The sequence below is a fragment of the Grammomys surdaster genome, unplaced genomic scaffold (genome assembly GCF_004785775.1).
Source record: "Grammomys surdaster isolate TR1022 unplaced genomic scaffold, NIH_TR_1.0 129, whole genome shotgun sequence".
Lineage (NCBI taxonomy): Eukaryota > Metazoa > Chordata > Mammalia > Rodentia > Muridae > Grammomys > Grammomys surdaster.
The window spans coordinates 2,575,045-2,590,411 of NW_021604587.1; the positions used below are offsets into that span (position 1 = coordinate 2,575,045).

The window sequence follows — 15,367 nt, forward strand, 5'->3', positions numbered from 1 at the left end:
ATAGTCTTATCACATTAAATCACGAATACGTAAGTAAATTCCTTAATATTAAAAATTTCATTGGCTAAGAGATGACTTATTTAGTAAAGTGCTCAGATCCCCGGTACCCATGTAGTTAAACATACCCTGTGCTGTGTGTGTTTCTAGCTGGGAGGTGGACATAGGAAGACCTCTGTGGTTTCTTAATCAGCTAGTCTAGCCAAATAGCCAGGGCTTAAATCGAGTGAGAGATCTTTTTTAATAAAAATAAGAAGGTGAAACAATTGAAAAAGACAACCAATGTTGACCTCTGGCCTGTGCACTATACACATAAGGGTATTGTTGTGGTTGTTGTTGTTATTGTTGTTTGTTTTGTTTTTTTTAAGTTCTGACAAATGTGCACAGTGTTACAAGTTGTAGCCACCCGAGCTGCCTCACGTTGGGGGGGGGGCACTTTGTAACCGCCCGTTCTGCTGCTCCGGTCCGCAGGTCAGGGCCTAGCAAGAGAGAGAGTGGGGGCAGAGACTCGAAGAATGGAGACAAGACAGGGAGTCTGATCAAGTCTCTTTATTGGAAGGAACTCCTGGGTATTTATACCCTTTACCACGTGCCTTGCCCTCGTGGACAAGCACAGCTGAAGGCGCTACGTCATGTGCCTTGCAGCGTGGATATCACGTGCACCTAGCTAGCAGCGTGTAGGCCACGTGCACCTAGCTAGCTGTGAGGAGATCACGTGCACCTAGCTAGCTGTGAGGAGACCACGTGCACCCAGCAGCGTGGATATCACGTGCACCTAGCTAGCTGTGAGGAGACCACGTGCACCCAGCAGCGTGGATATCACGTGCGCCTTGCAGCTGGCGGCACTAAACAGCAAAACAAGATATGTGAGAAAAACAAGATGTTTGTCAGAGTGTGCTCAGTTGTTGCGGGCTGTTGAAAACAAGTCTCTTGTCAGGGTCTATGGCCTGAGATGGCTGCAAAGATGATAGGAGTCGGCTAGGAGTCGGCTCCCAACACAAGTGGCTGGTCTGGTTAACATTTGTGGCTGTACTTGGTGTTCTGATAAATGTAGAAAACTGTCAGAGAAGGAAGTAGGGAGGAACTAACAAAGGTGGGATGGAAGGAAGATGAGGGAAGCAGAAGAAAAAGGCCCAAAAAGCAAGAAGAGGCCGTGCTTTTAACAGCCTCCAGCTTCTACCCAAGCAGGCCAGTTCCAACCCCAGCATTGCTCACCTGAGCGCAGATAAATGCAGCAGCTCATGTTCCCACCTCAGCCTGTCTATTGCTTTACAAACCGTTTCTGATGGGTTTTGAGAAAACTTGCAAGTTTAGTTATAATTATTTTATATACCTACCTGGAAGATAGAAAGATCTATGAGTCTTCATTATTTTTCTAGGCTAATTATGACGATGTCTCTTCTTTCTTCAAATAAGTGTGTGCAAAAGTGTGTCTGTGGTCTCTGTACAAGTTAAATGTTTCTGAAGTGGATAATGAAAATGTCTGTTATCTGAGCTTACGTGGCATTAAAGAGGTTTTTTTTTTTCAGGCATTTTTGTTGCCTTCCTGTGAGATATCTGTAACAAGAAAAGTAGTTCAAGTGTACAGGAAATGGATCCTCCAGAACAAACCTGTGTTCATGGAGGAACCAGATAAAAAGGATGTTGGTCAAGAAGATGCCGAAAAATTAGGATTTTCAGAGACTGACTCCAAGGAGGTAACACTATCACTTGGCCTCTGAATTGAGGGTACATACAACTTGGTAAAATAGACCAGCTCAGGTCCTACCCTGCCCATGAAGACAGGCCCTTAGGTGACACTCTCAGGCTGTTAGATTTGGAGAGAACCTGCCTAAGAGAAGCAGTGTTCATTCTCCATCTTTGGTGGGCAGTTGTCTCCTTTACAATTAACTTAGGGATACACACCCACACACACACACACAAGGCTACTTTCTTAGACACTGTTGCAAGACAGCTGCTTTCTCCCATTTTACAATTCTCTCGATGAGACTGAAAAGCCGATGGCCTCTCCTTGATTCATTTAAATAAATAGTTGTTGGAAAAATTAAACATAAAATATTTTTCCATACTTGTCATTTGCATTTAACTGTGCAGAAGACATCTATCTGTATTAAATATTTGAAAAGATTAGCTAAGTAAAGAGTGAGCGTTTCTGGTGTGTCAGCAGCACTAAGTGTAGCCTTCCTGCAGGAGGCACTGTCCTCTTCCAAACTCAGGCATGAATGAATGTAAAGTGACTGCACAAAACATCCCAAGAATAAAAGAAACCAAAATTATATTTATGTTTCTGATTAGATTAATTTACAATATTTAAAACTTTTAGCCACAGACTTAAAACTTAAATGTTTGTACTGATTTTTTTTGATGTTTCAATATTGGTGAAAGCATTTTAGTAGCTAGCTATGAAGTCAGATCAATCAATAAGCAAGTAGAATTTGTACGTGTAGAGGCCTGCTTTCTGTGTCCCAGCATCAGGCCGACTTGGCTCTTCCAGTACATACTACGGCTGAGACCACCTTGGACTCTGGGGGTTGAGTGCTGAGCAGAGTGAAGGAACTGAGTGTGTAAACGTAGGCTTCTCCCTACTTGATTAATGGATTATTATCTTCTGAAGGCCTCATCTGAAAGCTCTGGTCATAAACGGTCATCCAGTTGGGGACGCACGTATTCCTTCACAAGTGCCATGAGCAGAGGGTGTGTGACAGACGAGGACAACACAAATGTGAAAGCCGGGGCCCAAGCTATGTTGCAGGTATGCTGCCACTGGGGACACAGAGACGGGCAGGTGGAGAAGACATTGTGAATATTTTGTTTACTTAGAATGATGTCATATGAGATGTACTGGTGGTTTGAGCATCAGGTACTAAAGAGGCCTTAAGTTCTAAGTTTCTCTTTCCACTTACAAATGGAAAATATTTTTTTCTAATTAAAAAAGACATGAAACTGGTTGCAGGCTTTTTGAGGATTATTTTACAGTGACTGTGAAATGTATATGATTTGTACCTGAAAGTATCTTCCAAGTACATCCGAATAGTTACTTGGATTACCACACATGCGCGTGTGCGCACGCGCGCGCATGCACACATACACACACACACACACACAGAGAGGGGGGAGGGCGGGACCGGGGGGGGAGGGGGAGAGAAAGAGAGAGAGAGAAATCTTAAAGAAAGTAAAGATGATTTTACTCAAGTAAATCAGAAACTGGCTGCAGCTCCTATTTATAGCCTGTGACCTTGACACAGATACTTGGAGGGTCCTTGTGTCCTGTAGCCCTCTCCTTGCAAATGGACTGCAGTCATCCTGCAGCTCTACAGCTTGAAAAGCAACAGGATTTAAATTGTTTTTGTTCTCATTGAATTCAGTAACTTGTCTCTTGAGTGGTTGCCCGTGGGGAAAGAGGCTAGGTGGGAGTCTGGTAAGATAGCATTTTTTACTGCTGCTTAGGATGAGTGCAGTTTGGACATAATAATTTTGATTGTTTGTTTTACCTTAACCAAAGCCAATACAGTATTCCTGTGTTGGTATTTTGAAGCTATTATTAAAAGTAAAAGTATAGTATATGAAGACTTTTAATTGGGAATGGGCAGAATTTTCAAATTCAAGAAAACAACACATGAAATTAAAAGGCATTGTGTTATGTTATTTGTGCTTTACTCCTGTAAAAACATTGTTGCTGAAGCTGCTATAATTTTTTAACTAGAAAATTCCTTGTCCTCTTTTTCTTATCCAAATTCACGTTGTCATTTTTATCTGGTAGTGATTGTTGGTGATTTTTTTTCTATAAAATTGGGACATTCAAGCCGGGTGGTGGTGGCTCATGCCTTTAATCCCAGCACTTGGGAGGCAGAGGCAGGCGGATTTCTGAGTTCGAGGCCAGCCTGGTCTACAGAGTGAGTTCCAGGACAGCCAGGGCTACACAGAGAAACCCTGTCTTGAAAAAACCAAAAACAAACAAACAAACAAAAAAAAATTGGGACATTCATTTTATAAAGGTTAAGTCTTCAGAGTTGTTATCAATTTTTTGAGTATGTTGATTTGAACCTGTCTGGTCAGCCTATGAATTTTATTTGGAATTTTGTGCACTGAAAATCCAGAGAAACTGGATTTGTTCCTACAGTTTCAGTTCTTGTACTGTTTAAAGGACACCTACAAAAGGGTATGTGTACAGATAGAACTCATCTGATTTATGTGATTTTATCTTATTTTATGTGTACAGGCCTTTTGGTTAACTGTATACCTGTGCACCACAAGCATGGCTGGTACCCAAAGGAAGCCAGAAAAGGGCCCTGGATTATCTGAAACTGGAGTTGCAGATAGTTGTGAGACCCCATGTGGGCGCTGGGAATCTAAGTCTTTTGGAAGAGTAGTCAGTGCTCTTAACTTTATGAGTGCTACCATGTTCTTTCACTGTAGTAATTCACTCTCTGAGGACCTAAGTCAGCTGTACTGCCACAGAACAAAGACCTTGGACCTCAGAGATCTGGGGCTGAGCATAGAGTAGCCAGCTGACTCTTGTAACATGCTTTTACCTTAAGAATTTGCTGAGACTATTGTTTACATAATAGATTTCTTCTATTAAAAAAAGCCCTGGGCTTGGAGAGATGGCTCAGTTGTTAAAACTACATTGTGTGAAGATTGGAGTTTCTAGAAGCCAGGTGGGCTGCCAAGCCCACCTATAATTGTGGTGCTAGAGAGACAGAGATGGGAAATCCCTGAAGTAATTTAGCTGGACAGACAAGGAAAAACTGAGCTCTGAGTTCAGACAGAGACCCTGCTTCACTGTATAAGATGGAGAGGGATTGAGGAAGATACCTGATGTCAACTTCTTCTCAGGTCTCCATATGCACATGCCCATATGTTCAGCCCCCACTTCCTCAGCAGTGTGCACACACACCCACAAACACACACACACACACACATCCCAGATAGACATGCACATGCCAAAAAAAAAAGGCCTGATTCTAGAAGATGCAACCTGACCATGTGGCACTGTGTGTTTCCAGGTACACCGATCTCAGTTCTTACCGCTCAAGGACACTAACACTGTTCCACCAGGAAGCAGAGTTCATGTGCTGTGCTGTGAGCTTCTGTCAGCACCACATGGGTTTCCTATAAATTGACTCTTATTCTTCCAACTTGCCGTCTTAAATTTACTTTGGAAAAAGAATTCTAGCTCTATTGTCTAGCCACAGGCCTCTTCTGTGACTTTTGTATCCTAGACCTTGTCACCCTTGATACAGTGGTCTTAGGTTTTGTTATTTTTAATTATTGTTGTTTTGTTGTTACTGTTGAACGATATAACAAATTCCAATATTTCATGATTCATGGCTAAAGTGACACTGTTTATATGGACTAGCAGAGAAAGGTCTTCTAGATGCATACCTAGGCAATCCTAAGGGGTGAGCCATAGTACCTGGAACATGTATTGGTGCCGTTTGCTGTATTGAAGTAGTCTGTGGAAGTAACCCAAAAGGATTCACTGGTAGAAGGAAGGTAATATTATCTGTAGGCAAAATCTTCTCAGATGCATATGGTTAATTGTATCTTCTAATGTAAAATTGTTGGCTTTAAGGTCTTCCTTACAAATGCTGCAAATGTCTTCTTGCTGGAGCCCTGTGCCGACGTTCCCTTGCTCCTGAGAGAACACGTCGATGCCTGTAAAGCTGTTCTCATTGTTTTTCGGCGAATGATCATGGAACTTACAATGAATCAGAAGACGTGGTGAGTTTGCTTCAGCTTGACATCCTACAACAGCCGCCTTTGCTTTTCAGTATAAGTAAAGAGTTAAGGTTTCCAGTTATCGAATGTCTTTTCAAAACTGGCAGTAAGGTGAGCATCAGCCCCTTGGGGCAGCTTCTGTGAAATGTGGCAAAGGGAAGTACCCAGCACTTGGGTAATTAGTTTTTTCATTATTGTTTTTAAAACTGCTCATGTACAGGTGTTGGTGTTACATTACTCAGTAGTGGATTTTCCATTTCAAACTTTTATCAGCGAGTTTTATGATATGTGGTATGTGCTTTACAATATAATTCTTCAGAGCAAGTTTGATAGTTGTCCTGAAGTGCTATAAACTTGAATTCTATCCCTTCAACTTGTTATTTTGAATCCACTTTGGAAAAACTAGTTTTTAAAATAATATGTAGTCAAAGTGACAGAAAAGTACAGTCAAAAGTGTATCCTGAGTTTTCCTTCCTGTTTTTTCTTTGCTTTTTTGCTATTAATTGTGTGCTCAGAGGTAAAATGTTAGATGTTTTCTTTTCTTTTTTTTTTAAGTTCCACATCTCACTTTATTTTTTTTCCTTTTTTTTTTATTGGATGTTTTATTTACATTTCATATGTTGTCCCCTTACCCCATCCCCCACCCACCCAGGAACCCCCTATCCCCTCACCCCTCCTCCTTCTTCTCTGTGGATGTAGCCTCTATCTACCCCTCCACTCCCACCTCCCCACCCTCAAAATTCCCACCCCCTGGGGCGTCCAGCCTTAATGAGGTCAAGGTTCTCTTCTTCCACCTATGCCCAGCAGGGCCCTCCACTCTTACATATTCAGCTAAAGCCCTGGATCCCTCCCTAAGTGCTCCCAGGCTGGTGGTTTAGACCCTGGGAGCTGTGGTTGGTTGGTATTGTTGCTCTCCTCATGGTGCCACAAATCCTTTCAGCTCCTTCAGTCTTCACTCTAACTCCTTCATTGAGAACCCCATGATCAGTTCAATGGCTAGTTGTGAGCATCTGCCTCTGAATATGTCAGACTCTTGAAGACATCTGAGGAGACATCCATATCAGGCTCTTATCAGCATGCACTTCCTGTCTTCCACATCAGCATCTACCTTTGGTGACTGCACATGGGATAGATACTCAGGTGGGGTGGTCTTGAGACGGCCCCTCCTTCAGTTTCTGTCCCTCACTTTGTCTCCATATTTGCTCCCTTGAGTATTTTGTTGTTCCTTCTAAGAAGGACCGAATCACCCCCACTTAGTCTTCCTTCTTTATGAGCTTCATGTGGCCTGTGAGTTGCATCTTGGGCATTTCAAGGTTCTGGGCTAATATCCAATAATCAGTGAGTGAATACCATGTGTGTTCTTTTGTGATTGGCTTACCTCACTCAGGATGATAATTTCTAGTTCCATCCATTTACCTAGGAACCTCTCGAATTCATTGTTTTTAATAGCTGAGTAATACTCCATTGTGTAAATATACCACATTTTTTGAATCCATTCCTCAGTTGAAGGACATCTGGGTTCTTTCCAGCTCCTGGCTATTATAAATAAGGCTGCTATGAACATAGTTGAGCATATGTCCTTGTTATATGTTCGGGCATCTTCTGGATATACGCCTAGGAGTAGTATAGCTGGATCCTCGGGTAATGCTATGTCCAATTTTCTGAGGAACCGCCACACTGATTTCCAAAGTGGTTGCACCATCTTGCAGTCCCACCAACAATGGAGGAGTGTTCCTCTTTCTCCACACCCTCGCCAGCATCTACTATCACCTGAGTTTTTAATCTTAGCCATTCTGACTGGTGTGAGATGGAATCTCAGGGTTGTTTTGATTTGCATTTCCCTGACGACTAAGGATGCTGAACATTTCTTTAGGTGCTTCTCGGCCGTTCGAGTTTCTTCCATTGAAAATTCTTTGTTAAGCTTTTCTATCCTGTGTCCTGTAGTGTCCACATTGCCCTCAGTGTTTTCAGTGATAGAGCAGAAGCCCTGAGCCATGCTTCCCTCATTCCCAATGTCTTCACCTGCAGCCTCTCAGGTCTGCCCTAGGTGTGTTCACCTGCAATGTGCCACTGAGGTCCTGTGTCAGTGACATCCTTCTGTATTGGGACTTTTCCCCGTACCACACCTGTCTTAGAGGTGTCCTAGAGCCAGCACTATTGGTGTTGTACAAGGTGTCCATCCACATTGGGTGAGAAGCCCTAAAATTAAGGCAAGAGTGAGCTGTCAGAGGCTACAGGCCACTGAGAGGAGACAAGGGTGGGCCCAGAAGAATTGTACCTTGCAGCAAGTTCACAAGTATTACACTACATGTATCAAAATGGGGATTTGAAAGGATAAATTACAAGGTCGCCTTTCCTGTCTTTTAAATTAGTATTTCTACCAAGTGCTTAATTTGGAAATATTACAGCAGTGCACAATGTGATGAAAACTCAGTCCCCTATCACAGCAGTCAGAACGACCCCATGAGAAGTGCTTTCACAGCTGGATGATGCTCCTTGTACCACAGCTGTGTGAAGAGTATTTTCTGTTACTTTCTTTAGAAAGCTATGATTTCTGTATACATTGCACAGTATTATAGTTTTTATAATTCTAGGAAGTAAAATAAATCAACTGTTTTTTTTTTCTTTAGTAATTTAAAGATTTCTGATAAAAGAATAAAAAGACAATTGTGGAAATAAATAATAACAGTAACTAAGTAAACATGGTAGATCATAGAAAGGGGGCACAGTTTGCTGCCTGGACTTTCTACATATTTAAATTCAAATGCTCCATGCTTCCCCTCCCCTTTGTCCTCCTCTCCTTTCTTCCTCTTTCCCTCCCCACCTCTCTTTCTTTTCTTTCCATTTGGTAGTTGCTGCCGGAGCATCTACTGTGAGCACACAGCAGTGCACTACTAAATATCCAAAGCCCCAGTGTGACAGGGGCCTGGATATGCTGGCTGTGAGTGGGGCAAGATGCTTCCAGCTCTGTCATTTCTTTTCCCACTTTTTCTTCTCAGACTTTCTGTCCTGCACTGTGCACACATGTCTAGATCAGGTGGAACATTTGTCTTCTTCCTCCATATTTCAAATCTCTGATAGTGCAAAACAAGTAGCCAGATGGAAGAGAGTGCTGTGAGAATGGATGTTACCAAACAATTAACCCCGGGACTAAAGCCCAATGGAGCCAGATACCGAGAGAACCCAGAGCCAATCATCTGTCTACTGTACAGAGACAGGAGAAAAGAAACCACCTCCTACAGCTCTCGCTGTCTGATCTAGACCACATTGCTTTGTCGTATTCTTTGTTTTTCACTAGAGAGTAGGAAGAGCAAGAAGAAAGTAGTGAAGGTAAACAAACAGAGCTCAAAACCTTACAGGAGCCAGAGTGATTGCCTTAGAATGAGTGGACTTCCTCTCTCTACAAAAGATAGTGTGTTCTCCATCCCCACAAAGTTCAAGAGTATGAGAAAATACAACTTGGCCGTATAAGAGAGAGAAAAAAAATGACCCACTGCAGTTTTAAACACTGACTGTCACAATTAGCAGTACTATGCTAATTCTTTAAGCCTATTATGTAAAGCCCTCTTCTGTACGACTACAGTAGCACATGGTGACTGAGCTATGGTGACTGCAGCCAGCCCAGGTGTGCACTATTGGTATAAGCAGGATCTGCCAGGCACAAATGCTCTGCCCATCAACGTTCAGTCCTGACCTTTCCAAACCCATATCTTCTGCAGCAACCACTGTCAGGCAGTGGTATTGACTGCCTATGTCCTCATATTAAAGCCCAGAGAGCTAGTTTTGTTTTCTATCACAAACGTAGATGGGAAGCTACCTAGGTTAAGTAACGTAGTGATAGAGAATACCCGGGTACCATATAAGTTCAGACCGGCTCACCTAGTCCCTCAGTGAGTGCCCAGATGTGCTGGTTCAACTGGAGAAAACCATCTTACCCTCCTTTCTGCAAGGAGAAAAGTCAGGCTGGGAAGATGTCTGGAAGATATCATCCTGCCAGTTGGCACTGATGTGGAAAGCATGTTGTAGAACTGTGGTAACACCAAGTAATTTATGTTGATAAAATGCTTATTCTCTAACTGGAACCTAGACGCTTAACACTTCCAAATAATATGTATTGCTGATTGCAGAGATCTCATACCTACAAAGTGCTTTGGAAATGTGATTATTAATATGAGCTTTTATTTTGGTGGCCCAGGGAGCAGATGTTGCAAATCCTTCTCAGGATAACAGAAGCTGTCATGCAGAAGCCAAAGGATAAGCATGGAAAGGACTTGTTTGCCCAGAGCTTGGCAGGGTTGCTCTTCAGGGTAAGTCTTTTTTATTAAATGCTGCAAATGTAGAATTAAAGTAGACTTGGCAAATTAGTTTTAATTACTGAAAAATTTGCAAATTATATCAAATTAACTTTACATTTTTAGAAAAAAATTTTCTTAGCTTTGTCCTAAAAGTTTTGATCTGTTTTCCAGTTAAGAGTTGTGTTTTTAAGCTTCCTTCTCTGCCCCCTTCTTCTTGGTTTGCTTGAGAGTGGTAGGCATTACAAAAGTGACAGAAATAAGCTGGGTGGTGCTGGCGCAGACCTTTAGTCCCAGAATCAGAGAATCAGGTGGCAGCGGCAGGCAGATCTCTGAATTCAAGGGCCAGGCTGGTCTACATATCGAGTTCCAGGACAGCTAGAGATACAGAGAAACCCTGTCTCAACAAACAAACAAACAAACAAACAAACAAACAAACAGACAGGAGTTGAATATCTTAGTGGAGAGAAAGCCAGGTAGATCTGACAGTTATGGGATAAATAGAAATGTGGAAATGGGATAAAACTCTATCTAGACTATCATTGTGTCAAACAACTGTATGTAACGTCTCAGACTGGATGGAGTGGCTGTGAGGGAGAACTTATGCTTAGAAGACAGAGCCAGCCAGATTTGCTGAGGAAGGAGGCCCAGTTTGCTGAGTGGAAAGCTAGAGTAGGTTGTTCTAGATGTCCAGGAAAGTGAGCGGGAGCAGCTAACCTTTGGTTCTTTTAAGATGTGAGTGGTTGAGAATGGCCTAAAGAATTGAAGTCTACTTGGAATGAACGAATCAGGATGTGGAGGTAACAACTGTGGACAAGGCTTCCAAGAGCTCTTGACATAGAAGGGAGGAGTCGGAAGAAGGAACTGTCTGGAGGGGGTACTGTGTATGGAGGGTGAGGCTTACAGCAGGTGCTGTTTAAATGTTGGTTTGCCATTATGATATTCGAGTGAAAGAGGTCAGGATGGATTGGTCCAGAGGCAGGTGAAACTCAGGATCTGGCCAAGCTGGATGACTCCATTTGATCTGAGAGCCAAAGAGATACCAGTGCTTCCTGCCCCAGTGTGTGTAGGATCAAGAGATCAGCAGACCGATGATGGACTGCCCAGGGAAGCAGAAATAACACAGAGCAACTGCCTGGTCTACACTACTTTTAATAGGGTTCATAGAATTTATGAACATTTCTGAAAGAGACCAGTGAAAGAACTGGAAATATATGACATCTGCTTTAGGCCTGACTGAATAATTGATAGGCAGGAGCATAGTGGACTGAAGTGATGGCTGAGGAAGGCAACATCCTCTTCATCAGTTCCTAGTCTTGGCTGACATAAAGTGTGTATGTATAGTTCAGATAGTGTTTGTAGAGGTGGCAGAAGGAATTGGCACATACCCCCTAGCCTCAGCGATTCTCTCTCCATTTGACTACTTTGTCTACTTAGCTCATTGGTAAATGGGATAGGCCTACACATTCATTTTTATTTGATTTTTTTTCTAAGTCCGGCTGTACAATGCGCGTAGGTTGGTCCAAATTCTCAACTCTATTGGATCAGCCTTTTGAGTGCTAGGATTATAGGCTGTGTCATTCTACTATGACTATGTGGGGATTGTTTTCGTTTGCAATAGTCCAACCTGTTTTGTTGATGCTCCAGTACTGTCATGTGTCATTTGTCATACAGACAGAAATGTTCAGATACTTGTATGTGTGTGCGCGCACGTGTGTGTTTTATATTTGTAAAGAACTAGTAGAAGGTAAGGAAATTTTAAGTTGCCATTATCCTTTTTTCTTTTTCTAACTCTTCCTGTAGTGTTTATTTTTCCTCTGTTCTATTGATAATCTAGGTTAACAAAGTTTCCTCTACAAATAGTAGTATTTATCTCATTTAAAAATATTTGCCAAGTAAAGGGCAGGTGCCTCAAGTGGTGCTTGTTGTCATATTCTGAAGGTGATCAGAAAGCCTCACCTCTGCTGTCTGCACTAGGATCCAGTACTTGGCAGTGTTCAGTGTCCTGAGAGTTGGGGTAGGAGAGCATGTGGTTGGTCATCAGTTGCCTGTCTGAGAAGGAGTCACTTAAGTAAGGAGTGTTCCTGTGATTTGTATGCTGAGCTGTACCTGATTAAACATTGAGCATCAGGGCTGAGGGACCCTTGACGTACACTGACCCCACTGGTTTGTGTTTATGAGAAGTGTAACTCCAGAAAGGCCTACAGACTTTCTCCAGGACTCAGCCCAAGTTAGTGACACAACCTAGTGCTGGGACTATCACTCTCCTTCTTCCGTTTGGAAAAGCGTAATCAATTAAAAGGTTGTCCTGCTTTTATGTCCAGTGCTTTCCGATCCCATCCCTCTCAACTATCTTTGGGGATGTTCCACCATATCTAAGTACTGTGAATTTTGTTGGTGATTCATAGATCTGTATACATGTTTGTGACCTCTGACAAATTGTCTATAGTGAAAGAAGTCAGCTTCTTTCTTTTTGCTTATTTGAGAGAAGGTCTCACATGGCCTAGAACTCACTATGTAGACAAGGCTGGCCTTGAACTTATAAACATTTGCTTGTTTCTGCCTCCCAAGAGCTGAGTTTAAGACATGTGTCACCACATCATCTCTTTATTTCTTATTTTACACTTAGTAAAATGGTTTCCATTATACTTACTACACCAAGACATCCAGCTGGTTTTGTTCCTCCTACCAGTACTGTGGCAGAATGGGAGGTGATTGCAAGTAACTTAAGTAGTCTCTGTCCTCTCCCCTAAGATTATGTCTGTTGATCTAGTATTGGGTCAAGTTTATTGCCATTAGTATTTATTGAGTCTTTTTATTAAAACTAAAATGCCAGTTTCTGTCTGTACATTTTTAACTCCTGTCTTCAAAAGTTCAAGGCCATTACCAAAAAGCATATATCAAAATAAAATTAATAATCTTCATCTAACAGAAAATATTGACTTAATAATAAAATGGACCTAGTATTAGATAAAAAATTAGCAATTAGCAATTGATTTCTTTGCATGATGATAGGATAAACCAGCAAAGGAGTCTGCTCTGGCCGTGGAGACAGAAGCGTACATAGCATTTAGAGGGTAGTGGAGCTTATAGAAATGGATAAACAAAACCCAAGCAGGAGGTGGAGAGCTGCCAGAAGGAACAATCCAGAGTCAGAGGTCTGGGAGGTGATGAGTGGGAAAGTTTGACTGTGGCAGAGGAGGGACAGGATGTAAGTAGAAGGGGGTGCTTCCTGGAGAGTGTGGGTTTTTAAGATGAGGACGAATTGGAGCATATAGGTCTGAAGCAGAAGGTTCTGGGAAGAAACCTCGAGCAGGAGGTTTCTCAGAATGCAGACGGAGGTAAAGCTGGGTAAGTGCTGCTAGACGGGAGGTCTCGCGGGCTGAGGTTAAAGGCAGTCTCCTTCAGTGAGATTTCTTTGAATTCTGTAGCAGTCTCAGCGCTCAAAGTCATACACACATGAGGACTTAGACCATACATACAGGAAGGTGTTTGAGATAGCCTCTGTGTTGATAGGCAAAGAACTGCCTTTAGAAGCTGAGTAGTTGCTGGACAGAGGTGTTTTGCCTTCTCATTGATAGCAGCAGTGTTATCCATGGGCTTTAGAATAATAATATTTCCTCAAATAACTCATGTTACTCTAATTCAAATCCTGGATACAGTTGGTCAAAAGTAATGAAAAGGGTGTTATTTTAGTTTTTTGTTTGTTAAAAATCATAAATTTGGTTGATTTCAGACACTTATCGTGGCTTGGATCCGAGCAAACCTCTGTGTGTACATCTCTCGGGAGCTGTGGGACGACTTTCTCAGGGTGCTGTCATCCCTTACGGAATGGGAGGAGCTCATCACTGAGTGGTCCAACATCATGGACTCCTTGACAGCTGTGCTTGCGAGAACTGTGTATGGAGTTGAAATGACAAACCTACCTCTAGATAAGTTAAGTGAACAAAAGGAGAAGAAGCAGCGTGGCAAAGGTAAGAGCAGTGGTACGGGTGAGAGAGTGCCCATGTGTGTGTGGAAGCTATTAGTGTGTCGTAGTTCATAATGAGCTGAATCAGCTGCATACTGTCTTTTTCAGTGCTGCTCATTAGATTGTGTCTCCTATTACTTTGTTAACAATTACATCCTTAACTGATGACTAAAGAGACTGAGAAGAAAACTGAGAGAGAAGTACTGATAGCAGGAGAGACATCAACCAGTGCCCTCTACATAGTCTTCACCCTTATGATGGCTTTTTTAGTTACAACTGTGTCATAGACAGAAAGGAAAAAATACAAAGACCATATAGTGATCCACTCAATCAGGGTCGCTAGGTAAGAAGTGGTAAAGACAGACATCAGGCCTAGGCAAGTCCAGCCCAAATGCTACACTGCTAAGTTGCATGCTGCTGCCTCCCTAGAATGTGTGGAGAAATTCCAGGTGCTTGAGATAGCAGCCATTTTGGCTTTATTGTTTCTAGGTCAAACTGTTTTAAGACTTGAGGAAGTAAAAGTGATAGTTTTGAGTTGTAAAACAGTGGGAGTCTCTGCGGGTGATAGTGTCATCCTCTTGTCTCTATGACAGTTCCTAAGGACTGTGGCATTTGAGTCAACTTGTCAATTCACTTGTACTGTAAAGACTTAGCTTGTTCATTCAAATGTGTATGGCACATAGCAAATGTATAAAGAAATTGGACAGAGTGGGAAGTAGCTATAGGTATGGTTAAATGCCAAATGCCTTCTATGGAGGCTCTTGGGCTTCCTGGGGAAATGGAGAGGGGCAACCTTGGATTTGACCTGGAACTTCTCAGGGTTATATCAAACAGAATCACAGAATACAGACATTTCCTTGGGTGATAAATAAATTTCACTTGATTCTAAGAAGGCCTCTTTCCTTCAAACCTTTGCCAAGTTACATATGTTGATAGTAGATTATGTTTTAGCACTAGTAACCTTTTTTTAGACTCTATCAGTTGGCTTTTGCTATGTGACAAATCACCCTAAAATCTAGTTTCTTAACCATTTATTTAGACCATGATTTTATGCATTGACAACGTGGGCCGTGCACTCTGCCACTGCTAATTCTCATTTTCATTTGATTCTGTCTGTGCTGTGTGGCCACTTATTCTTATTCTAGGAACTGCTCTTGCTCTTATTCTAGGAACTGACTGGCTGTCAGCCAGGCAGTGAGTATGACTGGACTACACACACGTTTCATAATCCAGCAGGTTGGCACATGATTGTTAGTATAATGTTATAGAAGAAAAATTTTAAGGTCTAACGTCTTCAGTTTTACTACCAAAGTAAGTCACATAATGAAGTCCAGAGTCACTGTGAGAACAAAGGATGTGGATACAGAGAGATGTGAACTAGTTCTAG

General features: G+C 42.1%; 1 protein-coding gene across 1 annotated transcript in view; it reads left to right on the top strand.

Moving 5' to 3' along the window:
• The window catches only part of Ralgapa2 (Ral GTPase activating protein catalytic alpha subunit 2), a 271,739-nt gene that overhangs the window by 79,637 nt on the left and 176,735 nt on the right, over positions 1–15,367 (top strand). The window contains exons 11-15 of the mRNA XM_028754273.1: positions 1,527–1,694; positions 2,612–2,749; positions 5,573–5,721; positions 9,914–10,025; positions 13,747–13,984. Of these exons, the coding sequence (XP_028610106.1) occupies positions 1,527–1,694; positions 2,612–2,749; positions 5,573–5,721; positions 9,914–10,025; positions 13,747–13,984 (805 nt within the window). The remainder of the gene's footprint in view (positions 1–1,526; positions 1,695–2,611; positions 2,750–5,572; positions 5,722–9,913; positions 10,026–13,746; positions 13,985–15,367) is intronic.